This window comes from Micrasema longulum, unplaced genomic scaffold (assembly GCF_059751315.1).
Source record: "Micrasema longulum isolate JH-2025_06_02 unplaced genomic scaffold, ASM5975131v1 h1tg001606l, whole genome shotgun sequence".
NCBI classification, from domain to species: Eukaryota; Metazoa; Arthropoda; class Insecta; order Trichoptera; family Brachycentridae; genus Micrasema; species Micrasema longulum.
Window position 1 is genome coordinate 42,443 of NW_028278787.1, and position 27,976 is coordinate 70,418.

At 35.2% G+C, this 27,976-nt stretch overlaps 1 protein-coding gene across 1 annotated transcript in view; it reads left to right on the forward strand.

Annotated features, from left to right (window-relative positions):
• The window catches only part of LOC148274682 (NACHT domain- and WD repeat-containing protein 1), a 63,143-nt gene that overhangs the window by 13,790 nt on the left and 21,377 nt on the right, over positions 1–27,976 (forward strand). Inside the window, exons 2-6 of the mRNA XM_088236776.1 lie at positions 12,559–12,719; positions 15,602–15,693; positions 19,004–19,112; positions 25,643–25,810; positions 27,527–27,677. Of these exons, the coding sequence (XP_088092902.1) occupies positions 12,559–12,719; positions 15,602–15,693; positions 19,004–19,112; positions 25,643–25,810; positions 27,527–27,677 (681 nt within the window). The remainder of the gene's footprint in view (positions 1–12,558; positions 12,720–15,601; positions 15,694–19,003; positions 19,113–25,642; positions 25,811–27,526; positions 27,678–27,976) is intronic.

Genomic DNA, 27,976 nt, shown 5'->3' on the forward strand with positions numbered 1-27,976 from the left:
AGACCAAAATGTTCTAGGCGCTGATCATAAGACTGAAGGGTACTTACTGCCCAGGTTACATTAAAATGTTAGAATACGAAGAATTTTTTTCGCAGATTCAATTAAATTGATGTGTGTCCGCTCATCAAAGGCTTGCAAGTCACGACTGAAACATAAAAAGGCATTTAAATGCCTAAACCTCCATATTCCTATCTCAAATACGGTCTCCGTTTCTGTCTGCGAACAGGTTTTGCACATTATCGATTCGCTTTACTATCATTCTCCGTTGCATTGCGAGTTTTCCATAGCGCTCCATCGCGTCCCGCTGGGTGCGGTGACGTCACGGGGGTGTGGTGACGTCAGCGCGCCTCGCCGCCCCCCGTGACCGACATTAGCGCCGAGTACACCCCGTAGCCTCAGAGAGAAGACCAGAGCTATGATCGTACTATATGGGTCAGAAAAATGGTCAGATTTAAACTACGAAAATCACGAATTAAATAGAGATGACGCTTTATAGAACAAAAGCTTAAAATTATGTTATCAAAATTGAGAAAAATCGCGTCAACATTGCTGTGAAAAACGCGTAGTAGAGTAAAAAAAAACTAATTGTCTATGCCTGTTTACTGTGTGTTCAACGCTGCATGTCGTGCCTTTTTACGCTGCTTCACGTTTACTGACTACAAGTTAGGTTCCGGAACTTAAGTTGAATGTAACACAAGATATGTGCTTAGTGCTGCATCTAAAGTATACATTTATTTATATATACACCCAATGGGCATTTTAAGGACATATTTATACATAGAAAATTATCATTAAAAAAGTAGAAAGACTCAATGGTATATAGTAGACTTTATGGGAGTGGAAGCGGGAGAGAGGTGTTTATAATTAAATTTAATTCAGTGATCGGTTAAAAGAAGACAACTTGTTGTCAAAGAAATCAAGACTGGTATGTTTGTTGGCAGACCTATGAATTCTAGGCATAGGGGAATGAAAACCATAGATAGTTCTATGGTTATCGGTATGAGAGAGTAAGTTTTGTCTGAGGTTTCTAGTTGGGATATTGAATTTTACTGAGCTCAGTAGTTCAGGCGCATCAAAGAGTGAACTGATAATTTTAAATACGACTAGAAGGTCGTAAAAAATAATAAATAAATAAATAAATAAAAATAGCAGTTTTTGAATACTTTCCGTATTTACACCGGTGAAATTCAGCTATGTGATTGTGCAGCAGGATTATACGTCGCGAAAATTATATGGCGGCCTCCATAGTGTAGTGGTCAAGACGCTTGACTCACGCACGGAAGGTTCCGGGTTCGAAAAATTTAAATGTGATTTTTCTCAAGCCTGGGTGCTTTGTGATGTAATTCACCACTGTAATTAGGCCTCCTGGCCTGTTGTGGTGCAAAAAAAAGGGAGGGGCGTGAGAAACGTAAATATTTTGTCATTTTTTAATATTAGGTGTTCGATTGTGATCGCGAATACGATAAACAACCATGATGAGAAATTATTATCACGTCGCTTATTAGCACGTCGATAGTTATTTTTGATTAAGCTACAGGTTGTTACGCTCCTTCCGGCATGACACGCAAGATAGTATTTTACGTTTATTTAACGAGTAAGATTTTGGAAAGAATTATTCTCGTTATGAGAGGTTTTACTGAATTCAGTTTACAGATCCATGAAATACGGTCATTACTCTCGCCAACTCCATGAAGTGTATTGTGTCGAGGACTCATATTGATTACGATCGCTCCGGACTTTATCTCGATGGGAGAAACGAAACGAATCTTACACCCTTCGGAATATACTGCAAAATAGCAGGAGAATGATATTACCACGATGTCATGAATTTTTAACATTTATTATTATAATATGAAACTCTAGACATTCTATATTCCCTTCTCAAAAATGTTTTCCTTCTTTGTTGTAACAAATTTAGATCTTAACACCCTAGGAAAAATCCAGTCTGTCTACCGACATTTTGACTTACTCCAAACATTGTTGATTATTCTACTTTCGTCAAAAAAAATGTTTTTTTTTGTTTCAGCAAAACCAATTGAAAGACCCTTGGTCTTTGAAACGTTTTTTTTGGAAATGTGTAGGGAGTACTTTAACTTATCGATTTTTCTGTGTCTACCGTTTATTTTTTAGAAATATTATCGTTTTTTTTACCTAAATATTTCAACAATATTTTGAGTTTGTCCAAATTTTTGTAGACAAGGACTGGATTCAACTCCCTGGGGAGCTGTTTATATTAACATTTTACAACAGAGATGAAGAACATTTAAGAGAAGGTAATATAGAAGTCCAGGCATCTACAGGGCTTATGACCTGTCAATGGCTGATTTAAGTGGCCACTTTACATACTGTGTAACATTCACCATTCTGCCTATATTTGAACATCTATATTCCTTCGATTCTTTCATCTGTTGATGTTTGTGAAGTTAAAGAGCTGAAACCTTTATGTAGGTATGTAGGTGAAATAATTCAATTAGATGAATCTCACCCGCATACATAAAGGTTTCAGCTCTTTAACTTCACAAACATCAACAGATGAAAGAATCGAAGGAATATAGATGTTCAAATATAGGCAGAATGGTGAATGATACACAGTATGTAAAGTGGCCACTTAAACCAGCCATTGACAGGTTATAAGCCTTGTAGATGCCTGGACTTCTATATTACCTTCTCTTAAATGTTCTTCATCTCTGTTGTAAAATGTTAATCTAAATATTTCAATTTTGGTGGCAATTTTTGTTGTAAATAACTCACTATTACAAAACTGAAAGCAGCCATCGAGCCGAAAATACTCGTACAGGGTTTTGGTTGTATTCTTCATTCGCCAGAACACGGACACATCCGCATTCAAACATCATCTCACGCACGCACGCTGATTATTCCCACTCTTGACATGTCCGTCCTCCAGTATTTGCTGAATTTGTTCATAAGAATTGAAATTCAATTTTTAAATCATGTCGATGGGGGGGGCTAAGTTTCATACCGTCCATGCGCTCTGTAGCTGCAAGACACGCTGTAATCTAGCTTCTGTCGGCTTTCTGTTATTGTCTAACATTATAATCGAAAACGAGGAACTAGAATCCCAACCGTCCATGCGCCATGTACCTGCGTGACGTGTTGGGATATTCACTGTGCAGCGCCCTTGTGATGATTTGAAACAAAAATTACTGTAAATAAATTACCCATTATAATAATAACGTCATGCCTTTTTCGGTCTTCTTCGATTTCTGCATCCATCAACATTTGCATCGTAAATCCTTTTAGCCGTCCATTCGCTCTACACGTCCAAACCAACGCAGCAGAATGTTTTATTTAGAAACTTCGTTGGTCTATCTTTATTTTTTTATTTTATTAATTTTTATTTTATTTATTAAAAGAAAACAACAGCCATTATAAAAAAAAAAATATTTACAAAAAAAACAAAATTACATCCCAATTATTTTATTTTATTAGGTAATTCAACAAAGATACATACTAGAAAACATACAATTTGAAAGCATTCGTCTATACAATTTTACCTGCATATATATCTTATATTATAGAATTACACAAACTAGATTTATACATTAAGTTGTAATACATATTTTTGAATATTTTTTTATAGAGGATACAACGCAATAAAAAATAAGTTGTACGTTTGTACTTATTAAATAAGATTTATTTCTGAGATTATAGTTTTCTATACATTACTAAATACAATGTCAAAAAAAGAAGAAAAAAGCGTACCTTTAAAAAGCCACTGTGCATCATTATACACGTAAAAAATAAATAAAATATTACAATAATAATGAAAAAATAAAAGAAAAAGTTTTTTGTTTCCTCGGACTTAAAAATCCTTTCGCCGGCGCGGCGGATCCATACGAAGTAACCCCAGATCAGCCCTCCCTTCATACTTCTTTCAAACAAATTAATTAATTACTTAATTACTAAAGAGTACAAAAAAATAATATTAGGTAGGTACAGTTAGATTTAATTAATAATGGTTGATTGTGTTGGTTCTGTAAAATAAATAAGTAAATAAATATCAAATCGAACATTTAATGAGAATGTAGCCCTTCCGTGAATACGCGTATGAAAAAATAATGAATAAAGGTGTAGCTAATACATTTAATTAAGCTTCTAATTCCTCGGGGACATTCCCAGAACATAATAAATATTTAATTATTTTATTAACACCTCCCAAATTCAATTAGTTTGAGCCGTAGAACACGATTCCTCACATGAACCTTTTAGCTAATTAAATAATTCTCTCTTCAACTTAAAACATACACCTTTTTTTGCAACAGAGAGGGAAAACATTTTGAGAAGGGAATACGGAAGTCTAGGCATTTACATGGCTTTTGACCTGTGATTGGTTGGTTTGAGTGGCCACTTTCTACACTGCGTAACATTCACCATTCTGCCTATGTTTAAAAATTCACATTTCCGCAACTCTTCCATCTATTGACTTATCTAATAAAGTGCATATTAAGTACTTCTAAATTACCTTTTTTTTTTTTTTTTGCAATATACATAAGAGGTAAAACAGAGTATTTAAACATAAAGAATAATAACATAGCAATGAAATACATATTAACAGTAAAAATAGTCAACGAAAAAATTCCACAAAGGCATTGCCTGTTCGTGGGTGTACAAGAAGTTTATAAATTTTTCCTCCTAAAATAGACAGTTATAATATTTTTTTGTACCATAAGAAAGAGAAAAGAACAAATTCTGTAAAAGATTATGAGGTATTTTCTTTTTTTATAGTACTGAAAATTAAAACAGGAAATATTTTTTTTTTATAAAAACATAAAAATATTCCTTATCATTAAAGGGCAAGAAATTATATCATAGAAAAAAGAGTTCATATCTTAATCCAGGATAGTGCGTGTTTTTTTAAAAGAAAGAAAATTTTGAAGGTTTGGGATCAATGAAATATTATCAGCAAAAAAGGAATAACAAATTTTTGGGAAAAGATGCTAAGGCTACCAGGTTACATAGAGCTCCTTCGGGCAGGTTTTCTCGTTCGGCAACGAGCAACATTACTTTAACGATAGACTTATTTATTTATACCTTAATGGTTAAAAGAACCTTTTACAGAAAAAAATCACAGCAGTGAACAATTCATTATGTAATACATAAAATGAAAAATAATAGAAGAATTTCAACTAAACAATTTAGTGAAAACAAAATATTAAAAAACATCAAAAAAGTAAGAAAGAAACATAACATATAACAAATAAAATACAACAATTAAGATGAGAAAACCTCATGTTCTAACCATAAATATATCAAAGTAAAGTTGAGAATAATGTAACATAAAAATAAAGTGACTAGTATTTGACTAGGTAATTATAAAAAAAAATAATGCTACAATAATATTTTATAAATAAGAAGTTTTTCAGAGCAATCTGAAACCTTAAATAATCTAAATAACACCTTTATTTTATCAGTTGGTTGGAAAAAGTTGCCATTTGCCACCAATATACAATTTATATTATGTACAACACTGTAAAATAAAATTAAAAAAATACGTATCCAAGGAAACAAAATAAAATTTGATAATATATTTTGAAATAAATTCATAACTTTTCTTGAAAATAACGAGTGAGGTCACATTTAAATTCATTAACAGAGTTTGTATTGAAAATATCATCTATAAATCCTGGGATATAGGTGAATACATTTCGAAGTTGATTCGAGAATTGTTACAAAAAAAATAATCTTTACTTCTAGTGCACCTACCAGGTATTTAAATTTGAATTAGTTCAATTAGAGCAGGGCTGTGAAAGAAATACATAATTATGTCCTCAGGTACGGTGCGCGATTTGTGGTGGGCAAGCTGTTGACTTATGTGAAGTAAAAGAGCTGAAACCTTTATCATGCGTGTGAGATTCATCCGGCTGAACCAATTCACCTACTAGGCAACGCCTGAATTTTTTTTTCCAATTTTTACACTTCTTCATAAACCCGTTATGTAGTTTACAACAATGTTTTGAGTATGTCCAAATGCTTGTAGGTAGAATGGATTTCCTCCCTAGTCCGTTTTTTAGATCTTAATTTGTTGCAACAGAGAGGGAAAACATTTTCCTTGCGGTGTAACACGAGTCTGCGTACGATATATCTCTCTTATTTATATTTTAATTATGAAGTTGTATCTTTTGTAATCCTCAAATTGATACTTTTAAATCAGATTTAAAATGTAAAATTTGTTTAAGTATGCACGATTTAACAAAAAATAATTATTAATAAATTTCATAAAAGGTACATGTTTCTAAAATTCTATACAGATCTACTTTTATACATCTAGTAAATGTTATAACTGTAACTCTCCAAAAAAGAGACCAACTCTTTGCTTAGAGAGTGACTTACACTGTTGTAGTTGTTTATTTATAAGAGTTTATATAATTTTGAATAAACGAGTTTATGAGAAAATAAATAAAAACGTAGAATATATAAAAAAAAAAAACATAAAATAATAATACATTAATATTAATTAACATTTAATGCAGTTTTTACACGTGTTTAAATTTTTTTTTATGTTTACTTTTAATCTATTTATTGATATATTATTTTTAATTGTTTTTAGTTCATTGGGGAGATCATTATAATTTTTAACACATCTGACTGAATTATTTCATAATTTTATTTTCTACCCTCTTACAACTGTGTTTTACTATAGCCACACCTTTATTTTTAAGTTTTTTTTACTGGGTATATTGATTAATTTAAATGTTTTACAATATTTATGTACATCATATAATATTTATATTCTTACTTGTATTATTTATTTGAATGTACCAAATGCTAAATATCATTTCTTACTAAATATATTTTATCTATTTATAAAAGCCCTTTAGGCGTCTATGTGAATGAAGTAAGGCGTATGTATAGCCTGTGAGCTCGCCAATACATGACAGATGACATTAACATAACCATAGAAAAACATAGCAGTTAAGCTCTCAGAAGTAAAGCAACGTGAATGCAGCAATGCTTGAACTACATGTCAATAATATTCTAATAATAAATAATATTATTTGGCCATACGGAACTTTAAAGCACACCTTGGTTTAATTACTAATAGTATTTTATCGGTTAGGTAGGTGTATTTAAAAAAAATGTTGCGTACCTGAAAAAAGCACAAATAATTATGTTTTTGTAAATGATGTCAGTATCGACACTCAGAGAGTGGCTTTGTGACGTTTTGACATTTTTTATAAGAAATTCATGGCGTAGCCGAAATACTGTTATAAAAACGAGGATATTTTTGTTGATTGACGTTAGCAGGCGCTACCCAGGGACGACTTTGTGACGTGAGAAATTATTTTAAAAAAGAGATTCATGGCGTAGCCGAAATATTGTAATTAAAACGAGGATGTTTTTGTTGATTGACGTTAGCAGGCGCTACCCAGGGGCGACTTTGTGACGTGAGAAATTATTTTAAAATAGAGATTTATGGCGTAGCCGAAATATTGTAATTAAAACGAGGATGTTTTTGTTGATTGACGTTAGCAGGCGCTACCCAGGGGCGACTTTGTGACGTGAGAAATTATTTAAAAAAAGAGATTTATGGCGTAGCCGAAATATTGTAATTAAAACGAGGATGTTTTTGTTGATTGACGTTAGCAGGCGCTACCCAGGGGCGACTTCATGACGTGATGAAATTATTAATTTAAATATTTTTTTTCATTTTACATAGCGTAGCCGAGATAAGAAATTGCGTGGTGTTTCGAAATTTAACCGTGTAGGTAGCCGCCTAGTAACAATATTATTTTTGTATTTGTATAACTCCTGTTTTATAATGTTTATGTATTTATCGCTATAAGAATTAAACTAAAGATAGTTTTTACTTTTAATCGCTATCCGTTTTTTAAATTATGTTTGTAACACTCAGTAATATTTATTTTTCAAGTATTCAATGTTATTTTTGCATTTTAATTAATATTGTTAATATAAAGCGTATTTTTATTTATTCGAATTTACTAGACTGTTTTTATTACAAAAAATAAAAATGCATATTTCTCTATGTATTTTTCTGTTATAAACAATCTATTAAAATAATACACATCAAATTTCCATTGTCTGTTGATTTTATTTGCAATCTTCTTTTTTTTCGATGGTTAAAACTCTAGGAAATTCAAAGACAATAAAATTTTTACTGTCATATATTGGCGAGCTCACACGCTATACATAGCCCTGAAGTAAATAAATAACAGGTCTGAATTATTTTATGATTTTTATCATTTATGGAAAAGGAATTATTTAACAGAATATCTCTAGGTTTTTTTTTAATGTATGAACTTAAGAATATTTAGTCTTGCTTGAGGTAACACGATATTACATCAACGCGTGAAAAGGAATTTTGCAGCACGATTTTTTTTTTCAGCACGAGTTAAACCCTTTATAATTAAAAGGTATGTCGAATTGAAAACATGCTTTACACTGAACGGAATTAATTAAATGAAGGGGATATTTTCTTTTGGATTTCCAGTCAAAAAATTAATTTCACAGAGCTCTGTAGGCGCATAAAGAACACAAATAAAATTAAATAATTGAAAAACATCTCGATTAATAAATTATGAAAGTACTTGTTTCCTGAAATTACTCCTGTTGGTGGAATAGGCAATATGAGTAACACTAATTATAAAAATACATTCTTATTTTACTTATTTATTTTATTTTTATTTTATTAACATAAACTGCAAAATTGTGTTTTACAAAACTTAATTTATGAACATATTTGGTTTAATTATTTAATAAAAAAACATACATTGCTAAGACTTACTATTACAAAAATTACACCTAAAAATTATATAACGCATTCAGTAGAAGTTTAAAACAAATAAAAATAAATGTAAAAAGCAAATAAAATAATAAAGTATTTTAAAAAGTAGATAATAACAGGAAAAACAGTTATACTGATGGCATATTTACCATTCACCATTTTTGAAAAATTTCAATAGGTTTGATCTATAAGTACAATATCCTTCACTAAATATATCCGATTCTTCTCCTTCTTTACTTGTCATGTTGGGTCCCCCCGACGTTGACGATCACTTGGGAGAAAGCTTCCCTATCCTGAGTATTGCAAAACAGCTTCTACACAGCTCTAATCCTGGTCCATGTTCGGATGTTTCGAAGCCAGGAAAGCTGATTTCTTCCGACCCCTCTACGTCCCTCGATCTTTCCCTCGTGACAAGCTGAAGTATGGCATATTTATCACCTCTCAACACATGGCCAAAGTATGAAATCTTACTGAGCTTAACAGTGGTGAATAGTTCTCTATTAGTATTGGCTCTTCGTAATGCTTCATTGTTGGTTATCATATCGGTCCGAGATATTCTTAACATTCTTCGGTGGATCCACATTCAAATGCTTCAAGGCAGCTTATAATATTAACTTTTAGAGTCCACGCCTCTACACCGCACAGTAAGACAGATCATATATAACATTTGACCATTCGTTGTCTCAGCTTAAGGTTTACACTATCGTCACTAAGAAGATTTTTCATTTAGTAAAATCCTGTTCGGGCTGCTTCTATTCTGCATTTTATCGCAATGTCGGGGTCTAGATTTTCTGTGATATTACTGCCTAAGTACCTAAACTGTTTCACTCTATAAAAGTTTTAAATTGAAATATATCCGATACGTGGGAATAACTGTTACCGAGTTCCTAGTCTATTTAATACAACATTACAAGTATACACTGTCCGTGAAATCATGCTATTTATCCAATTTGAAAATGATACAGATTGGCTTTCGACTATATTTTTTCGATTTATTAGGGTTTGACAATATTAAAAAATATATATATATTTGAATAATGATAAATAAATAAAATAATGAATGTCGGCCTCGTAGTGGAATGGTCAGCGCGTTTGTCTTAGGTCTCGAGTTCGATTCCCGACATGGTTGAAATGAAATATTTATTTTAAAGGGTGTTTTTACACTAGAATATTTCATAATCCTGAACTGGTATCTAAAGCGTAAGACTGATCATCTTACCTTCGTGTAACAGAAATGATCGAGATACGCTGCAATTGGTGTACCAATACAGTGCCCTATGCATTAATAATGATGATCAATACAAATCCAAGTATTTATTTATTTAAATTTTTATTCCAGTAAAATGGCTATAAAGTGCAGAGCCAATTCTACCATATGAACATATAAACATGAACATAAATATAAATATAAACAAAAATATAACAATAAACATAAATATAACAATAAACATAAATATAACAATAAACATAAATATAAACATAAAATAAAGTATTTGCATACCCTTCTTTGATATATAATCCATATGATTACTAAAATAAAGTGTTTCATCAAATTGAATTGAAAAAAAATAATTTTGGCTTAGTTTAATAGTTTTTCAACAATTTTTTTTTAAAGTCCACTGAAGTCATTACAACAGGTAAATAAAGACACATATTATGTAAATGAAAAAAAGTAAACATAAATATAAATACTAATAATAATAAAAAAAATAAATGTAAATTACAAAACATAAAAAATTAAAAATTAAAAAGAGATATTTGATAATACAGTTTAATAATATTTCAAAATTGAATCTACGTATGCATTATTTTTACATATTTTTTTTTTGCTACAATATTTTATATTTTGAAAGGAACAACCCGCTAAGCTTATACATGATATTAGAGGCTCGCCAGGATGTGGGAATGGTTAGATATAGAAAGAAGTTATAAAAAATACACAGTAACTAATTAAGTAAAAACTTTTCTTGGAAATTTTTTCTTTTATTTTTTTTCTTGCAGTTGCATAACTTCCTTCCGCGAGTTTGCGGGAACCGAACTCGCCACGCTACTTTCACAGTTTGCTGTTTAACCAACTGTGTATTTTAAATATACAGCCATTCTAGAATATGTTTTCCTGATATTTCAGTACAAATACTTCCACGAAACGAGTATCAATTAATTAATATAATTGAAAATTGATTGACCCCCGCAGTTCAATAAAGAAACAACGATGAAGATCAGCGTTACAGGAAATTGGATATAAAAAATGTTTTTATACTCGGGGTAAAAATGAGAGCATTTAATTTATTGTGAACCCACCACCGCATTCGTAAAATTAACCTTTTGTAAGTACTCGTAGGTACCTAACTATTTTTTAATTTTCCTTGAGGTTGAAGAATAAATTGTAGCCGTTTAATTTTAGCGACATATCACAATAGAGATGAAGAACATTTTAGAGAAGATATTATAAAAGTCTAGGCATCTACAGGGCTTAAGACCTATCATTGGCTGGTTTAAGTGGCCACTTTACACACTGTGTAACATTTACCATTCTGCCCATATTTGAACGTCTACATTATTTCAATTGAACACAAAAAAGCGATTGATGGAAGCTCTGGTATTCTCCGTTTTCCCATATGGGGCTGAAACGTGGACAATGCGTGCCTACGAGAGGAAGAGGATCGATGCATTCGAGATGTGGTGTTGGAGAAGGCTGCTGCGAGTGCCTTGGACTGCCAGAAGGACGAATGCATTGATACTGGAAGAGCTCCATATCACAACTCGTCTATCAATGGTGTGTTTGAGAAGGATACTGTCTTTCTTTGGAAATATTGCTACACGGGAGCCAGACAATCTAGAAAAGGTAATAATGTCTGGCCTAGTTGAACGTAGGAGAAGCCGGGGTAGAACCCCATATAGATGGACTGATCAAATAAAGGAGGCTACGGAGCTAAAATTTGATGAGTCCGTTCGTCGGGCTGAGGACAGACTGGAGTGGAACAGACTACTCAGAAGTGTTCATGGTGATCACGATCCTCAGCATTGAGGGACCGACTTGGAAGAAGATTCTTTCAATTATTTCATCTGTTGATGTTTGTGAAGTTAAGACTGTCTGATATTTTCTATATTCGTGATATTAAAACTAATCATCGGAAACATTCTACCATCCCTTGTACATGCGAAGCATTTAACAAGAATTTGAATAGTCTTGAAATATTTAACACTCCATATAATAGGTACAAAAGAGAACTAATAGGCTCGATTCAGAATAACAGAGAACAGACGTTTTGTCCCTTTTCTTGCTTTTAATCATTAAATCAAATGCAATTTTCCACTCCTACTTTCCCCCAATCATCATTCACCACTTCTTATCAATTTCCTTCTTTTCCTTCCCACTATCTCCATATTTCTTTTATTTTAATATATAGTATTTTTATACTTTATATAGTTTTAACCGTCGTCGCTTTATCGCAGTATACTTTTTTTAGTGAATACATATGATTGGATTAAACCAGCCAATGACAGGTCATAAACCCTGTAGATACCTAGATTTCTATATTACCTTTACCAAAATGTTCTCCATCTCTGTTGTAATACCATAATTAATGATTTTGATAAAATAAAAAAAATATGATCAATAAAACTTCTCGGTTGACCAGTTTTGAAGATGCCTTCTTAGGCGAAAGCGCTCGTTGGTCAAATTAAATAATAAAATAGTTAAACTAAACCAAGAAGTTTTATTGCTAATTATATAAATGAATGATAAATAAACCGGCGAGTTTTTCACTAAAATGTTGTCTCGTCTCTTCCAGGTCTCCGTCTTATCAGCTGACATGCAAGAAGTCGTCCATAGAGGCCTCCGCATGGAGCGCCCCCGAGCCCGCGGCGGGGGGCGGCGCCCCCGGGCCCGCGCCCCCCAAGAAGCCGCCCCTGGCCAAGGCGGTGAAGGGCGTGGCGGGCTCCAGCATATCGGGTGAGAACAATTTGTGTACATTTTATTTTCGCGCCAAACTACCGACACATCTTGTAATGTAAAACAAAGCACAAAAGTATAAAAGGCTGTTGATTGATAATAGTTTTCTCATTTACCCTTAGCTCCCCGATGGTGCACATCTGTCCCGGTGTAAAATAACTCGCATAGCCCTTATATGGATGGCGTTGTGCACAAATGTGTCGAGCTACAAAATCGACAAAAATGAGTTGGAGTCAGATTCATGATCCAAAAGTGATATTCTTACTTTAAAAGATAGTTAAATGAGTTAAACCTTGCGAATCCTCTGTAATACCTATATGTGTTAACAATAAATCATGTAACTGTAGCAAATCCAGATAACTATCGCCGTGCTTAAAAACATTCTTAGCATTTGAGCGATCACAATGAACAATAATGATAAGCGATCACAATGAATCTCACCCGCATAATAAAGGTTTCGGCTCCTTAACTTCACAAAAGTCAACAGATAGAAGAGTTGAGGAAATGTGGATGTTTAAACATGGGCAGAATGGTGAATGTTACGCAGTGTGTAAAGTGGCCACTTAAACCGGACAATGACAGGTCATAAGCCCTGTAAATACCTAGACTTACATATTCCCTTCTCAAAAATGTTTTCCCTCTCTTATGCAATAAATTTAAATAACGAATATGCTTAAGTTATCGCAGTCATAAGTCGACGCGTGTGTAATCTCTAAGTCAACGCTCGTGTCGGTTTGTTTTTTGTTTTCCTCGTAAATCAATACAGTTCATTGGCGAAAAATCGGCATTTACTATAAAAAATAATAAGATATTTGCAAAAAAGTAAGGAGTATCTAATACAAAAAAAGTAAAAATTAAATTACAATTACTATGGCGACTGCTTTTATTTATTTATTTATTTATATACGGCATTTCTGCCATTTACATATATGTGGTATAAAGAGTGCTTAGAAATAAAAATAAAAAAAATAAATAAAATCGAGTGTGAAATATTAATATACTCGTACTGTACACATTATTAATTACCTGAAATACATACATATTTTAACGAAATTATACAATAACAAAATACTGTAATCAATCAATTTATAACTATTCCAACCCAATCTTCTGAAGATGATTTGCTCTTTTTGATAAAAATATGTTGGTCACTTTATTTTTTAAGTTAGGCAGAGATAAACTAAATATATCAAAATGTGATGCATATTCATTCCCGGTATTCTGTAATCTAACAATTTATTTTATTGACATTTGGCTTGCCAATCGCCGCGCCGGCTAAATGCAATAAATATAGCATGATAAATAATAATAAATAAATAAAAATAGCAGTTTTGGAATATTTTCCATATTTACATCGGTGAAATTCAAATATGTGATGGTGCAGTGCCGCGAAACGTAAATATTTTGATATTTAATATTAAGTGTTTACGGATGTTCATTGTGATTGCGAATACGATAAACAACCATGGTTTGAAATTGTTATCACGTCGCTTATTGGCACGTCGATAGTTATTTGTGATTGGGCTACAGGACTAAAACCAACCTAAAACTGCTTTAAGATGCTTAACGTATTGTTTAATTAACATCAATATGTGGCTATCCTGATGACAATATTGCAAAAATGCGTTAACCCCGCAATAGACGCTTTCTCAGCCAAAATTACCGACAAGCTTTGCTTATTACAAACGGCCACTAATTTTTTGTGATTTTGGGATTTATATTGATAGTAATTCCTAAGGTATTTTTAACGTTTGGTAAGGAACATGAAGCTTTTATTTCAATTTTGTTATTTATTATATAAATAAAACACGAGTGATACTTTAATCCACAAATTTGGAATATCCAGTGACCGGTTTCATCGCTTTCGCGACATCCCTCGATACGTTTATCCACGCATTAAGAGTGACAAAAATGTTGTTCTACCGAGCAATTTTTCCTTTGATTACGATTTATTTAATTTTTTATCGTTCTGAGGTTGGAACTTTTTTCCTTAAAAGCCTATTAAAAATAAGAGAGATAAATTAAAAATATTTTTTGGTCGAATTAAATTCCGACAACTGTCAGTTTTGAAAACGAGCGTTTAGATGAAGTGGCTTGATTGGCTAGATGCCTGTCCTATTAACATTTAAGAGCATCTAGGCGTAAAATGTTGCCATTAAAAAAAACAAATTTAGTTATTATATTTTTCTATCTGTTTTACTATCTTCCTGAGTGTACGTATCGAGACGTCAAAGTAGCCAGTTTTTTAATCTCTCGGTAGATAAATACAGACGATCGTTAAGCATACCGTCTTGGTAATTGTCAAAAGTCATATAAAAATCATGTTCAAGCAAGCATTTTTTGATTGAATTGGGATTTATTGGAGTTACAATCGCTTTGAAGTGGGCACTTTCTATCACAGAAGCCTATTAAAAATATAAATGCGAACGATTTTAAATGTTGATGAAATAAGGAATACGGACTATTTTTTGCGACCATTCATTGGTTCGTTTCGATCATATGATGTCGATATGACAAGTAGGTAGAACATCCCGAGGAAGATACAGATAGTACAGAAGTTAAGTATACCGTCTCGACATATACAGATGAAGATAGCGTTCACAATTGAGGCCCTGTTCTTGTCTCGAGGTAGTAATTATGATAGAGTTTTTTGTCCTAGCTTCAATTCTTTTAGTTGCATTTTATTTCAACTGTTCCTATTTATATTATAAAGAAATGTATTGACTAACGTCAAATGGACTAACTAAGTCCGTAAATAAATAAATAAATTATGTCATTGGTTTATCCTTCAAGGTACATAATTAGGAAATAGAAACGCCTCTTTAAAAAAATGTGCGCATATAAATAAGAATGGTTAAATAATAAAATGTTATTTGTTCCAGATTCCATGTCCCTCAGTTCTCCCGTGGGGGCTCCCGCGCCCGTCCCGGACCTGGATAGGCTGGGGGCCCTCGGCTTGCCCACCGCTACTCAGGTAATCCCCACCATCATTACTACATTCGTTTATTTTACACCCGACCTCGACGTGAAGGAAACGGGACATATATCCACCTTTGTTGGTCAGATTTATCGCGATTTTCGTACTTTTATTTTATTTAGGAAAAACAACAGTTGATGTATGAAAATATAAAATATAAAAAATAGTACGTACATCCAGTTAAACTTTTTCACAAATATAATGAGAGAACATGTTACACAGTAAAATTTATATTTTTTATTTATATATACGCCTAATCGGCATTTTTAAGAACATATATAAATATGTATAAACATAGAAAATTATTATAAAGAAAAGTAGAAAGACACAATGGTATATGGTAGACTTTGTGGGGGTGGAAGCGGGAGAGAGGTGTTTTTAATTGAATTTGATTTAGTGATCGTTTGAAAGAAGACAACTTGTTATCAAAGAAATCAAGACTGGTATGTTTGTTGGCAGACATATGAATTCTGGGCATAGGGGAATGAAAACCATAGTTAGTTCTATGGCTATCGGTATGAAAGAGTAAGTTTTGTCTGAGGTTTCTAGTTGGGATATTTAAATTTATCGAGCTCAGTAGTTCAGGCGCATCAAAGAGTGAACTGAGAATTTTAAATAGGACTAGAAGGTCTGATTATTTCGACGGTTTTGAAGAGAAGATAAATTTAAGCTAGTTTCTAGCTCATTATACGTATTTTGGTCTCTGGATAAGCCCAACCTCCGGCATATCTTTCTCAAAAATCGACGTTGAACTGATTTAATATTCTCAATGTGAACATCATAAAATGGAGACCAGATAACAGAGTAATACTCCAGGTGCGGGTGAACTAGGGAACAGAAAAGTGTTTTAAGGGTATTAATATTTTTGAAGTCAGCTGTGCTTCTGTTAATAAATCCAAGGAGTTTTAAGGATATATTACATAAGACAACAATATGAAGGTTAAGGGATGAGGAAATAGAGTAAAGAAGAGAGATTTTCATAATATCATCATCATTCACTTTCCGCGCCTAATGGTGCATAGGGCACTGCATCAATATTAAAACCTCTCGAACCTGATCAAATATCGCTTATTAAAATGATTTTTAAAAAGCCCTTCAGGTACCCTCCCAGCGTCAAGTTGTTCGAGGAATTCAATATATTAGATATATGGCAGTTATTTATATCTAGAATAATTATGTTTGTGTTTGCAAATTATTCTACCTAATCCCAAAAGGAACATTCCCACACTACCAGAAGTCAAACTCGAGGATGGGTCATGGGGTCTACCGCAAACTCTGAATTCGGGCAAAGAAATTTCATGTTTCCGGGCTCCAAAATATTCAATATGTTACCCGAACATTACAAAACCATGACTCGAAATCTATTAAATAAATTCGTAAAAAAATGGTTGCAGGATTTAGGTAGAGAAAAATCGGAAAACTTACTCAAAAACCTTCTAAAATAATAAATGGTATATTTAAATATTGTATTGTTTGTCACAAGATGCAAAATTGGCAGTTCACAACGGAGTCCCGGTCCCGACCTTGATGTATGGGAGGGAAGTATGGACTTGTAAAAACAGGGATGAAAGTAGGCTAAATGCTGTCGAAATGCGATGTCTCAGGCGAATGTGTGGTAAAACTATTTACGATAGATGCACAAATGTTGAGATTCGTACATTATGTAAGGCTGAGACAAGCATTTTCGACAAAATCAAGAAAGGAGCTCTGCGCTGGTTTGGACATGCAGAACGAATGGACAGCGAAAGAACGGCTAAGAATATTTACAATGCGAATGTTGATGGATGCAGAAATAGAGGAAGACCGAGAAAGACATGGCATGACCGAATCCAACAAATACTTGAAGATGGACATGTCAAAAGTCGGAATAATCGGCGCGCGTGCATGAGAAGATGTATGAATGTAGAGGAAGCGAGATCTGTGTGCAAAGATGGAGTGTTGTGGCGTTTTATCCTCTCTGCCCTCTGTTTTAGCCCCTTACGGGGATGGTTTGTTGTTGTTGTTGTAAATATTGTATAACTCTATTATAAATTAACTAGTAGGCAGTCATGTTATTGTTTATTTTTGCATAAAAATGTCTGCCTTAAAACAGGTTGTACCTTGTTAGGCAGACTGGACATAATCCAGAGAAATCTATTACCTAAGTGTGTATGTAGTAGATGAAGAAAGTGTAATTTTCTGTTAATAAACCATGATTATTATTATTATTATTATTGGTTCACCAATCGCAGCGTATCTTGATCATTTTTGGTCATATGAAGGTTAGGTGATCAGTCTTACGGTCCAGGGCCCTGATAACAATGGGAAGTTAATGGAGTTATCTTTGACTATCTATAAAGAACAATCGATATTTGTGTACGAAAATGAGTATATTTGCTCGAAAATTTAAAGTATCTTTATTGGTAACCTATAATTGAACATGTTTAAAGGAAAAAACTGTGTGCATATTCTGCTTTTCATACAGAAAACTTAAATTTACTTTGTAAATAACTTCCCATTGTTATCGGGGCCCAGGTACCAGTCCAGGGACTATGAAATATTCTGGGTGTGAAAACAATAAATAGTTCATAATATCAACCATCTCGGGAATTGAGCCCGAGACCTCTCGCATGGTAGGCTAACGCGCTGACCATTACACCACGAGGCCGACATAGTAATAAATATTAAACATAGGAATAAAAGACGAGTGGTAATTAATTCCACAAATTTGGAATAACCAGTGACCGGTTTCAGGAAATTGAGTGGGGATAAGTTTGCCCCGCAGTGTTGTGGTTGCCGCGTGCGCCTTTCATGCTTGAGGTCCCGGGTTCGATTCCTGGAAAGGTCGACATGAACTATTGTTTAAAAGGTGGTTCTACACCGCAATATTTTACGCGCTACCATTCGTATATGGTCATGAGAATGAATAGCAATATCCGATTTAGGCCTTTCATATAATTTGCCTAACTCACAGTAAAAGGGGCAGTGAAAGTAGTAGAGTGAAATTCAATTAAAATCGCGATGTTTATTGACAAAATAACTTTGCTTTTTTGTATGAGTGAAACCGATATGAAGACCCACGGTTTTTAAAACGGTTTCGGGTATGTGAAGGAATGTACTTTCAATGCAATATTTTATGTTCCTGGACAGACGCTTGTTACAGATGATCGATATACGCTGCATTTAATTGACAACTTTAGTATCCTATGCACCACTGGGTTATGATGATGATGATGAGATTAAATAAATAAAAATGTTTTTTGACGAATTCGCAGTCACATCGTTGTTTGCCCGGAAGGACATTGTGAGTACAGCAAGTTTGTTGCAGGCCCTCCCCGACACCGTCCTTCTGCTGATGCTGGGGAGAGTTAGTCAGGCGCGACCGCAGACCAAGATGAAGAAAATCGTCATCTATGTTTCGGCTGCTGACTCCCAAGGTCAGTATCCACTTATTACCTGGTCTTCTTATTCTCTTATTGATATTATTACAAGAAAAAAAATTGCTTAAAAAAATATCAGTGACACAAGGAGCTATAGAACTGAGAGTGCTGGGTATTTCGTTGAGAGACAGAAGAACCCACCTTGGATAAGAGCGAGATTAAGGCCACCGATAGCCCAGGAATATCCCTCAAATATTGTAACTTTTACAGAATTTGCGTAGCGCCACCGTCGTAGTGAGCAAAAATTCAATTTTAATTACGCCTCGATAGCGAAACAACGCCGCTCTTTTGACCAATGTTTTTTTGTGATTAAAATGCCATACTCCAAATTATTCTAGCTGCTTGCGTTTAAAAGTTAGAATGGTTTTAAGTATACAATATACCACCGGACATCCTGTATAATGAAATATCTCAAGACGCAAGCGGGGGAGGGGCGGGGCGTTTTGAGTAATAATTGAGTACCACATCTAGACACATGTGCAAAAATCAGCTGGTTATGAAACATTTGATATTTAAAACCTAAAATTCCTGGGCTACGAAATGAAACTGGGCTGGTTATATAGCCAGAACCACAGACTCTAGATGGACTTGTGGGGGTCATAGTTCATTGATCGATGACACACACACGTGCAATGATTTCACCTGAAATATAGAGCAACGACCGATGAAGCAAGTCATCATTTTATATTTAATATTATATTCTGCAAGACTAAGATTATTGTATATAAAACGTCTGTCTACACAAGAGCAACGTCTTTTAGTACATTAATTTTGTTCCTTGGTAGGAGAAATGAAGAACAAAGAAACGCGGTAAGGTCAGTCATCCCGAAGATTCAGCCAAAGCACGTCAGCTCTCGTGCTTCACAACAAAGTGCAATAAATACGCATTAAACATCAGCCTCGCGTCTTCCGTCAACCTTCAACTAGTGCACGATCACACCACACCAAAATCCTACATTGGTGCCTCCGATGTCATGTAATAAATACTGGGGTAGAATCTTAGCACCTTACCAAAGTTCAAAACGCCAAACTTCTGAGTTTTGAGAGTAAGTGCTTGAGAAGAATATTAGGTATAAGGTGGTTCGATTTTATAACTAATATTGAAGTCCGAGAACGGTCGCAGCAGCCTCTTATGTAACGAGCGTCTTGAGGATGCGGCGGTGCACCTGGCTCGGACACGTGCTGCGCATGCCTCGGGAGAACCTCAACCCGAGTTACCTCTTCTTTACACCTGCGGGCTCACGGCGCGGCGTTCTGGAAGGCCGTCGATGACGATCTTTCGACTTTATTCGGCGGAACTAAGGGGCGCTGGATTGACGCGGGAAGAGGTGAAAATGCTGGCTGGCGATAGGGTCTCCCGGAGGCAACTGGTGATGTCTGCATGCTCCACCTAGGAGCGGATGTGGAAGAAAGGAAGAAGAAGATGAAGATTTAGAACTTTTCTCCTGGTAATCAGGAATACTTGAAGATTCTACTAAGAACTTTTCCCGCGTTTACCAGAAAGATTTTTCGTTTCTACTCAGAAGTTTTTCTGTAATATTTCATAATATTGATGTTTTCCGAAGACATTTCTCGATAAAATGATTTTTATTTAAAAATCAGTGGAATTCCATACTTAAATATTATTATTTTGTTTTATTTGATCAACGAGCTCTTTTGCCTAGAAATATTTCACGTTTTTACAAGTTTTTCTATGTTTTTCAAGATTCTAAAGCATCCCAAATTACAATATACAATACAATGCTATATTACGCGATTGTAAAATCAATAATACTAGCAACGTATTTTTACGCGCGTTTGAAACAGTAAACACATGTTGTTTGGTCCGAATTTTCATTGGAAATTCCGATTAATTATTTCTTGTTTTTGTGTATACTATGAAGCAGTAGCGAACGGTGATTTCATTTACAAGTAAGCTGTAAAAAATATCATAAATTAGTTTCTACATAGTCCATATATATATATATATATAAATGAATCGCCGTTATTAGTCTCGCTTGACAGATTTACGTGCGGTTTTTGCAAAATTTTCTTAAAATTAAAAAAGTTTGTATGTTAAAGTTTACAAAAACAAATTTTTCTTTCTTTTTTTTTCTATCGATTTCTTCCAACCAACCAATAAAATAAAAGTTTTATTTTTATAATTCAAGTTACAGAACATATTCAATAGAGAAAAAAAGATTAAAAAGCTAAAAGTATATAAAAATAGAAATAAACGAATTTGTTTATAAATTACCTTAAATCAAAACTATTACTCAATGGAAAAAAGGAAAAAAGAGGAAATAGGAAAGGAGGAGAGATTAAGAAAAAGAAAGGAGATGTTTTTTCATCCGTGATTGAAACAGAGATAATATAGTAACATCTTTGATGGTGGATGGGAGATGATTCCACAGTCGAGCCGCATGGACACTATAATATGAGTTAGAGAAGAAAGAGGAATTGTGGTTGGGTATTAAGAGAGTGCCTTGAGAATTAGAACGAAGAGGTAAATCACGAACTGATAAGCGTTGAGATTTTTCACGCAGGTATATAGGAACGTTAGGACTATGAAGTACATTGAACAGAAGTGAGAGGGAGTGATAGTCTCTCCGCTGTCTAATTTTGAGTCATTTCAGTTGCCTACGATAATCAGAAATGTGGTCATATTTCCTTAGACCAAATAACAACAGAGATGGAGAACAGTTTAGGGAAGGGAATGTGGAAGTCTAGGCATTTACAGGGCTTATGACCTGTCGTTGACAAACACTTTGACAATCTCAAAATATTGTCATTATTTGTTTGTTTTTCTGCAATTAAAGTTACCGTAAACCATTATTATGCATAGTCGAATTTTTATTTTTTTATTCATACAAATACATACCTACATATTACAAAAAAATACAATAATAACGTAGCCCAAACTCTATGAGGCCAAGGGCCCTGAGTTGAGTTGGGATACAACATAATGGAAAGTGGAAGCACGTACATAATTCAATAATGGCAAAAATAAAAGTTTAATAATATTAAATAAAAATACATATTATATTTCAATAAACATCTGGACAACACGTTTAAAAGTATATAAATCTATGCAATATCTCGCAGCAGTTTTCTGCAATAGTCTCTTCCCTTAGGCAAAACACAGACTTGTACACTCCTCTTGAAAATGGCTTTCGTTGGTAAGCTGGGCATAATCGCTCGTGTAGAAGATTCGCCCCTGATTTGCAGTTGTTGTCTCCTGCAATGGTCTCTTTCCTTAGACAAAATCCAGACTTGTACACTCCTCCTGAAAATGGCTTTCGTTGGTGAGCTGCGCATAATCGCTCGTATAGAAGATTCGCCCCTGATTTGCAGTTGTTGTTTCCTGCAATGGTCTCTTCCCTTAGACAAAATCCAGACTTGCACACTCCTCTTGAAAATGCATTTCGTTAGTGAACTGCGCATAATCGCTTTTATAGACGATTCGCCCTTGATTTACAGTTCATAAAATACATTTTTTTTTTTAAGTTTTAAAAAGTTAGACGAAAAATAGACTTGTACACTCCTCCTGAAAATGGCTTTCGTTGGTGAGCTGCGCATAATCGCGTATATAGAAAATACGCCCCTGATTTGCAGTTGACAAAATACAAAAAAGTTTTTTAAAAAGTTTTAAAAAGTTAGACAAAATCCAGACTTGTACACTCCTCCTGAAAATGGCTTTTGTTGTTAAGCTGCGCATAATCACTTATATAGAAGACTGACCCCTGATTTGCAGTTATCAAACTTTTGCGTTCTTGATGCTATCAAAACCCGTGGATTTCTTCCGACTATCTAAAATTATGTTCTCGAAAGGTCGAGAACTCGCATAGACTTTTTCGTGGGTTCAAAGTGTTAGCTTCGTCACAGGCCGTCACCTGTCTGTGTAGTGTGTAGTGTGTAGTGTGTAGTGTGTCGTGTGTCGTGTGTAGGCGTGCAGGCGTGTGTGTGAGGGGGTGTGTGTGTGTGTGTAGTGAGATCCACGGCAATATTACGAGGTGAATAGTAGCGCCCATTGAGATGCAAATGTCGCTCCGAGTGTAGCACGTCGCGTCGCCTCAATGTCACACTTTCAGCTGGAGTACAGAACATACTATAATATGTAGAATATCCACCTTTATTCACACTAGGAACGATCTACTTGAAGCCGCATGCCCGGCTCAGGGCAAGGCGCGTATAATTCATCGTAATTATTGTCATATGATCTGATCTCATCTGTAGCTCAATCACAAATAACTATCGTCGTGCTTAAAAACATGCTAAGCATTTGAGCGATCACAATGAACAATAATAAACATTTAACAATGTTTGAGCATGTCCAAATGCTTGCAAACCGGCTGGATTTCCTTCCTATTCATATTGAAATTTATTGCAACAGAGAGGAAAAACATTATTCATTGGCTGGTTTAAGTGGCCATTTTACACACTGCGTAACACTCACCATTCTGCCCATGTTTAAACACCCTCATTTCCTCAACTCTTTCATCTGTTGACTTTTGTGAAGTAAAGGAGCTGGTTGCCAAGTAGGTGATTTGGTTCAGCCGGATGAATCTCACCCACATAATAAAGGTTTCAGCTCCTTTACTGCACAAAAGTCAACAGATGGAAGAGTTGAGGAAATGTGGATGTTTAAACATGGGCAGAATGGTGAATGTTACACAGTGTGTAAAGTGGCCACTTAAACCAGCCAACGACAGGTCATAAGCCCTGTAAATCCCTAGACTTACATATTCCCTTCTCAATAATGTTTTCACACGCTTAAGTTATCGCAGTCATAAGTCGACGCTTGTGTAATCTCTAAGTCAACGCTCGTGCCGGTTTGTTTTTGGTTTTCCTTGTAAATAAATACAGCTCATTGGAGAAAAATCGGCGTTTACTATAAAAAATAATACAATATATTGCATTTGCAAAACAGTAAGGGTATCTAATACAACAAATATGAAAATTAAATTACAATTACTATGGCAACTGCTTTTCTTGACATTTGGCTTGATAACGCAATAAATAGCGTGATAAATAATAAATTAATAAATAAAAATAGCTGTTCTCGAATATTTTCCATATTTACATCGGTGAAATTCAAATATGTGACTGCGCAGTGTCGCGAAACGTAAATATTTTGACATTTAATATTAAGTGTTCACGGATGTTCATTGTGATCGCGAATACGATAGACAATCATGGGGAGAATTTGTTATCACGTTGCTTATCAGCACGTCGATATTTATTTTTGATTGAGCTACTTGGCGCCCCGCGAGTTGAAGCTGGTAACTCTGCTATGCCGGGATGGTTTAGAAGAAATTTCTGAGGGGTCTTTACGTAAGAGGATACGCGATCTGACTTTTCGTCTTACAAAAGTATTCCCTGGATTATTGCAATAAAGCAATTATTTGGATGAACATATCGAGTTCTCCAAAATGAAAGTCATTTTCAGGAAAAACGTACGAGTTTGGATTTTGTCTAAGGGAAGAGACAATTGCAGGAGACTGCTGCGAGACATTGTATACATGCTATTAAGCGGGTTGTTCAGATGTTTATTAAAATTTTTGTTTATGTAGTAATTGTTGTTTTTAATTTTCTTCAATAATATGCATGCTTCCACTTTCCATTATGTTGTGTCTCAACTCAACACAGGGCTCTTGGCCTCATAAAGTTAGGCATACGTTATTATTTTATTGTAATGTGTATTTTTGTATGAATAAATAGATAAATAAATATCCAAAATAATTTACACACTATATCCACCATTGGCGTGGCCCTATCGTTTGTTTTTTGTTTGTTTCAGTATCAGATACTGTCGTCTTCGGAGGTACGGAATGCAAATATCTATAATATTAATACTCTAGAATTGATTGGTTGCGTCTTTCCCTTATAGATAATTTTTGCAAAGGAATTTGAACCTTATTATCGTGATATCACGGCTAAATCAGGGTCATTTTCGTATGTTTAAATTGTATTCAATTGTCGGCTACAGCTGACCGTTACCTTTTTTAATCACTTATTATTTAAAAAAAAAATTTAATCACTTATTCGCCAATATTTTTTACGTGGATATTAAATATTTCTGCACATTTTGCGTGGTTTTTGTAACATTATTTTGAGTGATAGTTTATTATTTATTACATTTAAATTACTTCGAACAAAAAAAAACATGAGGCCCAAAAGGACGATACTTCTAGGTGACCGAAATCCTAATCAACCGAGGCACGATAAGCCGAAAACTGAGGCCCGAAGAGCCTAATTCTCTCCTGCTAGTTTTGAAAAAAGCAAAACACTCCGACACAGAAAATTTCTGTATGATACACTTTAAAAAAATAAATCAGTTCTGATTTGGGGTGCGGAAAACGAGAATACGGGACCATGATTTTGTCATTTTTTGCTGGGCATAATCAGTCCGACGTTATCTTTTTCGCACAGCATCTGCGAGAGAGTGATAGAAAAACTACATTTAAATAACTATTCATCAAACCATTCTTCCGACGCATATCCTCTTAATAGGTTGATTGAATTAAACGGAGTGATTTTTTTTTCAGATTGCTGCGTGGAGAAGGGTCTGCTGCACACCGAGGTGGGGCGGGAGCTGCGCACGGCGTGCCGCGCCCGCGGCTGGCAGCTGCACATCGTTGACCTGCACTGGAGGACCCCGCTGGAGGCGCAGCGCGACCACGAGTTCCCGCGCCTCTGCCTGTCCGAGCTGGCCAGTGAGTAGCTAATATGGCTCCTCTCCTACATACGTAGTCAGGTATCGCGTTGGGGGCTCCTCGGGCGGGTTGTACGCCTATACGGTGAGACAGCCAGCGGCCCCCGTGGAATGTTGATACAATGTAGATCGCGCTTTCTTCTGAACAGAATGCATGCATTCTTTTCAGTCATCCGCTTAATAATACGTGGAGAAGAAACGTGACTTGATAAATATATCCAATGAGTATTACCTTATTATTAAGAAAATACCCGAAGACCAACACCCACAGAACGAAATGTGGTATAAAAAGGCCATTAAAAAACAAAGAAGAAGATATGTGGTATGTAAAGTTAGGTTAGGTTAGGTTAGGTTCGGTTGAGTTAAATAAGGTTAAGTTTGGTTAGTTGCAAATACAACTAACCTATTCTTATTCTTAGAGGTGGGGGTCAGTGCTATGCAAGCTTCTGACGTCACTGCGACCTGCGGAGATCTATTGTGACGGGTCCTCGTGAATAGTTCTCGCTTACGAAGCCCAGGTCTATAAAGAGCCTGGCTACTATGTGGAAGACGAGGGTTTACATTTTGTTAAATCTCCGCCTCCAAGCTCAGATCCGTAAAGTATCGGGCTATTAGGTTGGGAGCGAGCTCTTTCACATCCTCAGGTTTAACCAGTGGTCCCCCGAGTATGAGGCTCCTTTAATAATGCAAAACATCACACTCGCTTAGAATGTAAATAGGTGTTTCCTCATTTGTGCTGCAGAACCTACATCTAGAAGTTTCGGAAAGGTTCATTCTAGCAAAGTGCTTGTTCAATCTGCAGTGCCTTTGGCGGGCTCTAGTGATAACCCTCACTTGATTTCGGCTGAGCTTTATTATGTCAAAGGCGAAGCTTTGCGAGTACCCTTTTATCAGTTCCTTCGCATGGTGCTGACCAGATACTTTTTGCCAAAGTAATACGCTCTGCTTCCTGGTCACAGACCTAAGCTCATTACGAGAAGCACATTTAGGCAACCCACAGCAGGGTTCAGGGCCTATTGGGGCTGTCTCAGCTCCCAGCCTTGCCAATTCATCAGCTGCCTCGTTACCGTCGTGTTCGAGTGTCAAGGTACCCAAATTAATGTCACACTGTTACACTCACCGACACAATTAAGCGCCCGTAGGCATTTCAAGGTTAATTTAGAATTGATCTCAACAGAGTTCAGTGCTTTCAGAGCAGCCTGACTGTCTGAGAGAATAATTTATTTATTTTTTTAAAAGAAATATTTGCGTTCTTATGATTTACCCAAATATTCAATTTTGAGGGCCATTCTCAAAGAGTTGTAAATAGCTCGCTATTAGAAAATGGAATCAAGTTGAGGTAGAGTGGGATTCGAACCACGGACCTTTGGTCTGTGAGTCCGAGACACTAGCCACGGGACCACAACCGGACACCCGACTTTGTATTGTCTGCGCAAATTTTCATGTGTGCAGGCATAGATGGCATAGAGTTCCGTTAGGAAGACAGTGGAATAGAGCCCTAGGCTAATGGAGAACCTTGTCGCGGATCTAACTACGTGTATCCCAGCACCTGCTTGGCCATCTTCCTTGCAGCCATCGGTGTACCACACAATGTCTCTTTCCCTGGAGGGTAGTGGGCTGTCGGGCATCATCGGTCTGCTTAGAGTTTACAATACAACCAAAAAATACAAACGGTAGCCTCCCAGCAATTGTTTGATGTTGATGTTTGCATTTCCAGGGCACTCTGAAACAGCCTACATCATCCCGGTGCTGTTCCTCAACTCTTCTCTGGGGACTCCTCTCCTTCCACTGACCATCGAGAGCTCGGACTATCGGGCAGCGGTGGACGGCACGGAGAGTGAAGAAGATAGGCAACTCCTAAGCAGATGGTATATATATTTTGCTTTCATCGACTCATCCATCTGTTCAATAACTGAAGACACGTATGAAACGAAAAATCGATTGAAAACATGGGTGTGTTGATTCTGTTTTTCTTTCTCATATTATGACCCTCTGACAATTTTACAATCTATTTTGAAAATCGCTAATAGCCATGTTCGTTAGAGTTTAACACAAAAAACAAAAATGTAAAATTACAAAGTCAAGATTACATGGACAGTGGTTTTAGCGTTGGTGTGTCTTCGAAGGATCTGGACATCAAACTCCTATCTTTAAAAATGTTCCCCTT